Here is an 11,579-nt window from a genome sequence, read left to right on the forward strand (position 1 = left end):
AAAGAGAACAAAGAACTGATGAAAAAATCAAAATCTTCTGAAAAATATAGACATCCAAGTACACAATTATCATAAGTATATTTTTTTTTTATAAAACCTTAATAAATAAACAAATATATGATATAAACCAGTGGTTCTTAACCTTTTTCGAATGACGGAACACTTAACATTTTACAAGATTTTCGCGGAACACAACCGTAAAATAAAATAGTAGTACATACATTTTTAATTTTTTAATATATTAAACAATGAATGTATAGCATAAAATTGTTTGCATGCCATACATGTTAGTGTTAGTCACTAAAAAATAATAAAATAATAAAAAGAGTTAAAAAAAATTTAAAAATTTGAAATTGAATACTTTGTATGAGATATTTGTGCCTGATGATTTTTACAGATATTTTCAATATCTGGCCGTATGTACGATATTGCTACTCTCATTTCCTCTTCAATATTTGTCAGCCTTTCTCGTTTCTTTGTTTTGATATTCGTCAGTGTTGAAAATCCAAGCTCACATAAGTATGAGGTTGAAAATTGTAATAATATTGAAATTGCTTTTTCAGAAATTTTTTTAAATTTGGTTTGAACTGAAATCCAAAATTCTTCTACTGTTATTTCGGAAAATTTTATTTTTAGAGTTCGATCTGTTGTTAGCGTTATGAATTCTTCCTCTTCTTCTAACGTAAATTCATAACTTGACGTGTTGATGGTAGAAAATGGATTTCGTATCCAATCATACTTTTCAATATTTAATTCAGGAAAGTATTTCGTGATTTTTTCTTCTAATAATGCTAAATGTTCTGTTATAATAGGAATTATTTCATTATTATTTTTAATTGAAGGAAACATGTCTACAGTATTTTTTTGAATTATACGTGTTCTCCAAAAAGATATTTTTTTTAAAATGTTAATAGTTTATCCGTGGATGTAAGAATATTTTCGTTTTTACCTTGCATGCCAGCATTTACGCTATTTAAATAATTAAAAATATCAGCTAAATATGCCATTTTAACACACCAAATATCGTCTGTAAGAAAAGATATAAAAACAGTGTTACCTTCGTTTTGAAAAAACATTAACAATTCATTCTTAAGTTCCAGAATTCGATTTAGAACTTTATCTCGCGATAACCATCTTACTTCACAATGTAAAAGTAAACATACGTGCTGAGCTTCCATTGATTCACACAGTTTTTTAAATAGGCGTGATTGTAATGGACGCGATTTTATGTAGTTAACCATGCTTATAATTTTATCCAATACAGACTTTAATGTAATAGGTAATGTTTTCGAAATAAGTGATTCTCGGTGTAAAAAACAATGTGTAGATATGATATTAGGATTTTTTTTCTTCGCTAATGTTGTAAATCCTTTAATAGAACCAACCATTGAAGGAGCTCCATCGGTGCAGATTCCTACACATTGGTCCCATGTTATGTTAAATTTATCTAAATATGACGAAATTGAATCAAAAACATTCTGTCCTGTTGTACGTTCAGTAAGTTGTTTACAGCATAAAAATTGATTCACTATTTTATTTTCATCAATGAAACGAACAAATCCTAGTACGTGAGCTATACCACTGATATCAGTAGACTCGTCAATTTGCAAAGCGAAATATAGTTTATTAGTAGTAAGTTTGTTAGTGACAGTTTTCTCAATATCATCTGACATGTGTATAATTCTGTTTTTTATTGTATCGTCTGAATGCGGAATTTTCATAATTTCTTTTTTTGCATCATCGCCAAACATAATTTGAACTATTTCTGAACATGCCGGTAAAATCAAACTCTCTGCTATGGTGTGTGGTTTTAACTGTTTTGCAATTATTTCGGCAACTTTATAAGATGCGATTTGTGCTTTATCAGATATTGTTACAATTTTTTTAAAATGTTTTCTTTGATTCATTTGATTATTCAACAACCTTTCAAAATAATTTTTTTCTTTAGACTGGAGATTGGCGTGCTTAGATGAAAAATGCCGTTTTAATTTCGCTCCCGCCATTGCGCTATTAGACAACTTTTCCCCACAAACCACACAAAGGGGAATTTGACAATCATTTTCGTCAACATAAGTGAACCCAAAATTTAAATAATCGTTGCAATATTGTCTATTGACCTTTTTTATTTTATTCTCATCATTGAAAGTATCATCATTGACATTGCTTGTATTTGTACTTGCACTATCAGTACCAGAATCATGTTTCCGTTTAAGAAATTTGTCCATTTTGTTATTAAAATGGTCGTTACAAATTAAATTAATTAACTAAATAAATTTCAAATTGTACTTACTCAAAAAAATAACAGAATCCTTATTTATGAAGTTGTACACGCGTCTAACGTTGATAACCGTGGGCAACGTACTAATACTAATGTATTTTATAACTTTTATTAGTGCAGAAAATAAAATTGTCAATATCTATACGTATGTTATCGCAGTATGGTGGAGATTATCGTATAATATAATAATAATAATGTATATTAATATATTATATAGTATAGTAGTATACTGACACATTATATTATTCGAAAGTTAACGATAACGTTTTTGTGTACAAAAATAAACCAACAAAACCTAAAATGATTCTATTTTTGAAGAAATTTTTTTTTCACTGATTTTAAAATTTTGTCGGAACACTTATACGAAGTCCACGGAACACCGGTTAAGAACCACTGATATAAACTAAAGAATTATAATTTTTATTAAAAAATTGAGTATTTTCATACATTCCATCCTAGAGTTCTTAGAATGTCACGACGAGACCTTAGTCAAATATTGTAACTCCACAAATTTAAAATGAACAAAGTAGCTTATTAAATTTAAGCAACTTAGGTTAGAACTGAAATTATTTCAATTCAAAGTTGCAAATTATATTAATTGCACTAACTAAGTGTGCTATTTATTATTTCGACTGCCATCGCTGCTTATTGTCCTCGACTTTTAAACTGAAATTTAATTTAATTTTAATTAAATTTTTTTTTTTTTAATCTTGACTTAATGATTTTTAATGGTCATTTATTCTGTCATATATTTAGAAGTCGATAACTAATTTTTAACAATATTAAGGTACCTAGGTAACAATGTTGCGCAAAGATCACTAAAAATGTATCTAGATAAAGATACAATAATTAATAATAATAATAACAATAATTAGATACAATTTATCTAGATAAAGATAAAAGATAAAACACTATTTTTTTGGATAAGAAAAAGATAACATTTTTTTATTTTATTAATTCATTTACACTTTTACTTTTTTATAAATTTATACTTAAAAATCAAATTAAAATTAACTTAACTTTGATATAATAAGTACTTCCAATATAAATTATGAACAAAAAATATTTATATTATGTAGAATTATGTATGAGAAATAAGTATTAGTACTTAGTTTTAAAAAAATACATTCTTTGTAGGTATATAAAAATTTTATAAAACAATTAATTACAATTTACAAAAATACTTATTGGAGTAATATATATATATGATTAATATATTAAAAATTTAATTCAATCATTCTGTATTATTTAATTATCTTTCTTAAGAATCATATATTGTAAGAGTCACTAGAGAGTATAAATTGAATAGTCTTTATTAAATATGTAAACAATTCTTAAAAATAATACTTATAGGCATGATTTAAATAATATAACTAAATATAAATTGCAGTAACACAATTTTTAAAATAATAATAATTAATTAATAGTAAAGTTAAAAATTAATAATAAAGTTTTCATTAGTTTTAAATTTTTTGAATTATTTGAATAATTATGCTCGTATTTTTTTATCTAGATAAATTACATTAGATTACTCAAGATAATTTATCAGATAACTAATTTTGGTTATTATCTAGATAAAATAAAAGATAATTAATTTATATAATTTATCTAGATAATGATCAACTCTACGTAAGTATACAAGTAGAACAATAAAACTAAATAGTTAGTATCACAATATACACAAGATTCGTCCGTATGATTCTATATATACTGTATATACTATTTTATTGTACACTATTTAATCCCCAATAATCTTGAAAGGGAATCCTTTCCTAAAAAAATAAGCAACTATTTATGTGTCTGACTTTAATCCACATAATATTTTTACTAATTTTAAGTATAAAATAACTAGGTATGCAATATTAATATATATTATTATAGGTCTATAGTTATTTATACTTCATAATCTATAAAATTAAATGAAATTTTAACTTTATGGTAAAAGTGTTCTTTTTCAATTTTTTTAAGCAATAAATTTACAATTTTCCATTAATATTTAAAAAATCAAATAATAACTAACTTTGACATAAATAATAAATCATTTTTACATGTTCTATACATTATATTTTCAAATTATGAAAAAACAAATACATATTCAATAAACAAAAATAGTAGTTTCAATAATACTGATATAATAGTACAATATACATAGAAATATTATTTATTTTGATATAAAATTGAATTATTATAAATCATTTGCATGATCCAATTAACAAAATTTAAATTTTACATTATTTATTTATTTATCCATAGGATACTTATATCTATTAGTTTTTCAATTCTTAAAATTAACATCAGTTAAACTAGGTCAAATTAAGAAAGAGTTGGTATCCATAAAAATGAAACCGATCAGTGTTAGTGTGGCCAATCTGGTAACCCCTTAATCGCCAGATCCTAAACTATTTTTCAATATTGGGAGCATAATCAAAGAAGAAAACGAGAATAATAAAAAATAATAAATGTATTTAGGTATATACAATTTTAATGATGGAAATATAAGAAAATTATTGATTTAATCTACTTTTTTAAATAAAATATTTTATTTAAATTGTATTGTATTATCTGTTACAATTAATAGTAAATTATTATTGTTTTTTTTTGCAAGTCAAAACTAAGTTTGAGGTTTAAAAATTAGTTAAAAATTACTATATCTAAGGATCAATCATGAGCCAAACTGATATTGAAACTTATCTAGCTACTCTTAATTAAAAAGACCAAAGAAGCATTAACTGTAAATGCCATAAAGAATTACTTGATTGACATAAAACAATTATAAAAATATTAGAATAACATTATTAAAGAAAATCTTACTAATGTAATTACCAAAATATTAACATATTTAAGTATAACTTATTCAATTTTATTAAGTCTTTATTAACTTATAACCACCCAAATATTGATTTAATATTTATTAATCTACACAATGTTGGTAATCTATGACTTGTAAAGCAATTTTTTATGGCTAATATCCAAATTTTATTACTAAGGAACTGTTTATATACATACATTTATTAAAATAAGATATTTAAAAATTAATAAGAGATGTGTATGATTTAAATCATTATTTTTAAAATGATATAAATTTTGTTATACATAATTTGCATACTTATAACTTTTTTAAATTTTTTTCTAAAAAAATAATAAAGTGTATACCTAATAGTGATAATAATAATGCATAATTAGATTTTAAAAAATTTTGAGCGTATAAATTCAGTCCCTATTTGTTATTTTAATTTATAATAAGCAGCTCATAGGAATAAAAAGCACAATTAATGGTTAATATTTAGGGATTGTTTTAATTAATGATGAGTAAGTATATAGTAATATATTAAAATAAAGATAAATAATGACCATATTATAAATGTTAACTTTTTTAATTTAGCTTTAAATTAAAAAAATAACCATCACAAACTAAGATTATTATAAATTGTAAGTTAAATATAAAATTGTATTTATTATTTTAATCAAATCATAATCATATTATCTTTAATATCTACTAAATCATCATTTTTTATGTCAATGGAATGATGATTAAACAAAGAACTACTGTAAGTTTGGGTTTGAATATTGGTAAATTCTAAATCACCAAATAAACATTCAGATTCAGCAGTCTGAGTATAAATGTCTAAAAAGTCAAAATTGGTTTGTGTTTCAGAATCTAAAAACATTGGATCTGGTTCAATTTTAATACAGTCACCCAAAGGCTCAGTTTGAGTTTGTGCACACAATCTTCTTATTGGACTAGATGTAGCAGAAGAGAGTTTAGGATCATTGTGTCGTAATAAACAGTCTTTATTTTCAAATGTAGTTTGGGTAGATGAGTCTGATAAAATTTGAACATCAGTAATTGTTTGTGTTTGGGCAGATTTCTTACTAGATTCAATATCTTGTAGTTCTGCAAACTCTTGCACATTTTCTGAATTAGGTAATAATTTTCTAGTCTTCAAAAACCTATATAAAACACAAATTAAAATTAAAACGAATAATTTATAAAATACCATTATAAACTAGTGTATATAATTTTACTTTTTATTAATGGAATAAAATTACTCATTACATTTGAAAAATACAAAATTACTTTTCCATTGAAAAAAAATAAAACATTAAATTGTTCGTCAATGAAATGACGTTGTAAAGTCAAATGTGTTGTAAGAAAAATAACATTTTCCTTTTTAATATTTTTAATTTATTTATTTGACAATATAAATATTAAATTTTAAAATAAAAATAATTAAACAAAGTAATTCCTAAATAAAATAGAGATTTTAATGAAAATAAAATTTCGATTATAAAAATAAGAAGACAACGAATTAATGTACATAGGAATAATTATATATTTATTTTTAAATTATTAATCAATTATTTTTTTTTTAAAGCTTTTATTAACAATTCAGCTAACAGTTACAATATATACCTAAAGATATGATACAAAATATTTAAAATAATGATAAATGATATACATAACATAAAGGATTAATGCAACAAGATAATAATAAAGAGATAAATAATACAATAAAGATAAGAGAGACTATTAAATAACCTAACCAGTCACCTTAATAAAAATCAATGAAATTATAAACATTATATTTTTATAATAAAAATTATTTTATCAAAAATTACATAATCTATTTCAAAGCTAAACTAAATAATGATTATTTTGTTTAAAATATGATTTTTTTTCAACAATGAGTAATTTGCATTATGTTTTAAAATATATTTCTAACCTCATAATAGTTGAGTATCCAAGTCCAATATTGTGTTGTTTTCTTTTTGTATGAGTTAAGAAAGCTTCTGGAGATTTATATTTAATTCCGCAATAACAAGAATATATAACTCCACATGTTATTCGGTGTGATTTTAATGTTGATTCTAAAGGAAAGCCTTTTTCACAGTTATCACACTTATATTTTTTATCCGAATGCACTTTGATACAATGCTAAAAATTATGATACAATATACAATAGGTAAGCTGAGCTAATATTTAAATACATATATAGGACTTACTTGTTTAAGAAGTTTTTGAGTTTTAAATGATTTCACAGATTGCCCAAAATTTAAGTTGTACTTACAACCTAAAACTGGGCAGTAAAATGTATCATTGATAAGTCGACTGTTATTTTGTTTTATATCATTCTCTGTCAGCACCATAACTAAGCAATTTTTGGACATACCAAACATAAATTTAAGATTTGAATATTTATAATTGGTGTTTGATTTCTTCAATAATTCTGATTATAATAAATCAAATGTATCTATTACAAATCTTCTTGAAAATAACACAAAACCTTAAAAATAATCAAATAATAAAATTAATATGACGGACAAATAATTTATAACTCAAAACAATCAAGATAACTTGCTAGTGGAATTTAATGAGAAGCCATTTCAATCTATTCTGTGCTAATATCACATATATTATAAGTCTATGATCACAGATTACATTAAATTGATAAAATATATATCACATATGATAATGTTATAATTAGATAGTAGAATCGTTGAACTCTATATGATAACTGGAATGCTCACCAGTAGTGATGGGCAAATTTTTCTAAATATCGATATTGAATATCGATACATTTTAATATAAAATCAATACACTTTAATATCGAGCAATAAAATATCGATATTTGATATCGATATAAATTATTTTTACCAATTAAATAAAAAAAGTAAGTATACTGAATAATTTTGCTATTAAAGAATGGGTGTATACTTTTATATGATATAAAATTGATTGCATCAAAATAAAAATAATTATTTTTATTTAAATTAATTTCAATTTTAATTTTCCGTCCTCATACAGAATTTCATTATAATTTTTAATTAAAAAAATAATAAATAAAACAAATTTGTAACAATATATTATTATTAAAACCAAATCAAAATTTAAAATATAAAATAAGACTGTGTAAAAGTATATAAATAACACTTAATATTTATAACATAATAATATTCTTTTGAGAAAAGAAAAATAACAACATCAAACTTGAGCATATAAAAATAATAAATATATTTTTAAAGATCCCAATACATTGCTGGTATTGTTTGTAAAAAACACAGCTTAGAAATCCTACTTTCAGAAATACGGTTTCTTTTTTCCGTTATTAAGTTTCCAGCTTTTGAAAAAAGCCGTTCAGAAGGAACGGAAGATGAAACTGTTGATAGGTATTTTTGAGCTACAACATATAAATGAGGAAATACTGTTTTGTATGATTCCCAAACAGCTAAAACATCATTATTTATATTTATCAATGGTAAATATAAGTATTGTTTAAATTCTGCTTCCATGGTTGAATTAGAACTTTCAAGTATCTGTGATGATGCTAGATATTTAACCTTCTTGTGATAATTCCATATATCACTATTATTGTCCACTAAATTATCATTCACATTTTCTTCGGAATTTAACCTGAAATTAAAACATAATATACTAAATTAAAGAAAAAATTGCTAAATTTTATTATTTTTAAATACCTTGAGTTGGAAACGTAAACATTTTCAGCAGATATCATCTGTCTTATTTCTTTGTTAACTATTTGTAGCACATTTGATTTAGCCAAAGGTTTTTGGAAATGAATGGTTTTGAATCTTGGGTCTATTAATGTGGCTATAGATAACAATTGAATAAATTCGATTTTTTGGAAACGTTTTTCAATTTCTTTTTTAAGTTCAATTTGAAGTTTTTGACCTATTTCTGTAGTAGCTTCTAAATTTCCAACTTTATTTTCCAATGTGTGCACTAGAGGAATAACTTTACTAGAAGTTATGTATTCTTGTCCAGACACTTCTTTAGTAACTATTTCAAACGGCTGCAATAGATGCAATAAATCTTTTATATCATTTAATTCGGCTGTTGAAAGCATTTCAGGACCATTAGGTATTTCGAGTAAAACAGAAGAGATTTTTGGAGCCAATATTTTGAAACGTTCCATCATATAATATGTTGTATTCCATCTTGTTGGTACTTCTTGCTTTAATTTTAAAATGCATCCTCCATGTTGACATTTAGTCAACATGTCAGCAGCAGTAATACTATGCTTGAAAAATGTTACTATTTGTTTTACTTTTTTAATCAATAAAACTAATTTTGGAACATTTGAGATTGCCCTTTGAGGAATGAGATTAAGCATATGTGCAAAACAATGTAAGTGTCGTAATTCTCCAAAAAGATCATTACTTGCTTTTACTATGTTTGCACCACCATCCGTAACAATACATACAACTTTAGAATTGGAAATATTCCAAGATTTTTGAACTTTGGTTATGGTTTCTCTTAAATAGTCAGCTGTGTGTCGCTCAGATAGCGGATGTACATCCAATACTACAGAAATTGCAAATTTTGTATAAAATGCATAGTAACTCCTAAGTAGCTTTTACTATTTAAGATATCAGTCCAGGCGTCTGTTGTTAATGTAATATTTTGAACAGAATCTATAAGATTTCGGTATACCTCAGTAATCATATCATACTTATTATCTAACATCCTGGTTATACTTCTTCAGCTAGGTAACTTGAATAATGGAGTAGCAACTTTTGAGTAAGCTTGAAAACCTTTTTCTGTTATATTAAGAGGTAGACCATCTTTGGCAATCATGAAAACTAGTGCATTAGAAAGTTTTGAATACTTAGTACCTCCTTCTGAAATTAATTTATAAAACACATAATTATTTTATGTTACTTAAATTTGGTTCTTTAACTTTGTATAAAGAACTAAAATAGCAATATAATATTTAAAATATCAATAATTTTACTAAATATATATAAAAATATATTACAACAAGAAAAAAAAAATACATTAAAAACTTATATTTTTTTTACTTAAGCTAATTTCTCATCTTAAACAACTGGTAATATTCATACAAAAAAATTGCAAATTTACTAAGAATTTGTTATTTTTTAGTTTGATAATTATTTATAGAATTTAACTTTGTAAAGGTACCTTCCTAATAATTACTATTTTATACTAATATTTTTGAGTATATATTTTAATATTATTTATATTTAATAGGTACCTGAAAAAGATTCAATTGAACAAAATGTTTCGTTTATTGGCATCTGGATTAGTCTTTTCTTATTTGGTGTTACTGATGTTGTTGGTGTTGATGATACTGCACATCCACTAAAATATAAATATTTAGGTAATAATCTAATATGAGTTAATTTTAATTTAATGAACTTACAATTCCAAAGTAGTCTCAGAACCAGAAAATATTGAAGGATCATCCTCTAATTGTTCTTCGAGTTCTTTATGAGTTTCCATATTTTTTATAGAATCTGGTATAAAAACACGGTCAATAGGAACTAACATGGATGTCATTGGAATTGAACTAAAATATAAATTGAATATAATTTTACCTTTTCTAGTATATTACACTAATTTACTTCATTTATGTAATATTTACCTAAAAATATTTAATCCCGAATGGTTTCTTTCCAAATGTTTTTTTAAATTTGTTGTGTTTCCACTTGTTTTAACATTTTTAAAACAAATTTTGCATCTTGATGTCATCAAATCAATTACGTCAAAATTAGTTTTAACGTTTTTGTATAAATTATTTTCCGACATATTTTTACATTAAAGACACAAGAAAATCACGGTAGACATGGACGGAATACAGAGAAATGATAATGATTTAACGAATAAACTATATTTTTACGGTCGCCAGGGTATAAACTATAAATACATGTATAATAGCATAGAGAATATTCACAAATTATCATTGTTGATTTGCCGTTTAGAAATAGGAAAACCAAAATATGTAATCTATTTTTATTTACACGGACCTGAAATTATTGAATTTAAAAAAACCGGTATCAGTAGGGCTGAAATATCGATAAATATCGAAATGTATAGAAAAAGAAATATCGATCCAAAATATCGATATAAATTTATTAAAATATCGATATTTCGGAAAAATAGATTTTTTTTGCCCATCACTACTCACCAGTCATAAGACTAATGCAAACATAACCGATAGAGCACGGCTTAAGATATACAATTGAACCTCATTAATCCGGACCTCATATCCGCGAGTTAATCATTAAAGAAATCACTGTGAAAAGAAGACAACCAAAGATTAGCAGTTTTTTTAAACCTGTAAGCGTGTCAAGTGTGAATAATGAAGTTGAGTCTTAATATGTAATGTATTTATTATGTAATGATTATAAAACAATAATGTACTATTTGTTAGATTTAATATTTTAAGACATACATATTAATTAGATTAAAACTTGTATAATAAAATATCTAATACATTTTTTTTAAATTTATAATTTACGATTTTTGGTTATTTCGTTT

General features: G+C 24.1%; 4 protein-coding genes across 4 annotated transcripts; all 4 read right to left on the reverse strand.

Moving 5' to 3' along the window:
• Positions 1 to 899: 899 nt before the first annotated feature.
• On the reverse strand, positions 900 to 2,225 carry LOC112691821 (zinc finger BED domain-containing protein 5-like). Its single transcript, XM_025566223.1, has 2 exons — positions 2,034 to 2,225; positions 900 to 1,814 (listed from the first exon to the last, which is right to left on the reverse strand). The coding sequence occupies exons 1-2, from the start codon at positions 2,223 to 2,225 to the stop codon at positions 900 to 902; spliced, it is 1,107 nt and encodes a 368-aa protein (XP_025422008.1).
• A 3,492-nt stretch (positions 2,226 to 5,717) lies between these two features.
• On the reverse strand, positions 5,718 to 7,540 carry LOC112691869 (zinc finger protein 131). The gene is made up of 3 exons (XM_025566296.1): positions 7,283 to 7,540; positions 7,003 to 7,214; positions 5,718 to 6,229 (listed from the first exon to the last, which is right to left on the reverse strand). Exons 1-3 carry the CDS (start codon positions 7,454 to 7,456, stop codon positions 5,743 to 5,745), a joined length of 873 nt encoding a protein of 290 aa, XP_025422081.1. The 5' UTR covers positions 7,457 to 7,540; the 3' UTR covers positions 5,718 to 5,742.
• A 726-nt stretch (positions 7,541 to 8,266) lies between these two features.
• Positions 8,267 to 9,420, reverse strand: LOC112691885 (zinc finger BED domain-containing protein 1-like). Its single transcript, XM_025566319.1, has 2 exons — positions 8,756 to 9,420; positions 8,267 to 8,690 (listed from the first exon to the last, which is right to left on the reverse strand). The coding sequence occupies exons 1-2, from the start codon at positions 9,409 to 9,411 to the stop codon at positions 8,297 to 8,299; spliced, it is 1,050 nt and encodes a 349-aa protein (XP_025422104.1). The 5' UTR covers positions 9,412 to 9,420; the 3' UTR covers positions 8,267 to 8,296.
• A 345-nt stretch (positions 9,421 to 9,765) lies between these two features.
• On the reverse strand, positions 9,766 to 11,152 carry LOC112691886. Its single transcript, XM_025566320.1, has 4 exons — positions 10,684 to 11,152; positions 10,462 to 10,608; positions 10,294 to 10,400; positions 9,766 to 9,919 (listed from the first exon to the last, which is right to left on the reverse strand). Exons 1-4 carry the CDS (start codon positions 10,845 to 10,847, stop codon positions 9,780 to 9,782), a joined length of 558 nt encoding a protein of 185 aa, XP_025422105.1. The 5' UTR covers positions 10,848 to 11,152; the 3' UTR covers positions 9,766 to 9,779.
• Between the last annotated feature and the right edge of the window lie 427 nt (positions 11,153 to 11,579).

The sequence above is a fragment of the Sipha flava genome, unplaced genomic scaffold, assembly GCF_003268045.1.
Source record: "Sipha flava isolate LNK unplaced genomic scaffold, YSA_version1 67_pilon_pilon, whole genome shotgun sequence".
NCBI classification, from domain to species: domain Eukaryota; kingdom Metazoa; phylum Arthropoda; class Insecta; order Hemiptera; family Aphididae; genus Sipha; species Sipha flava.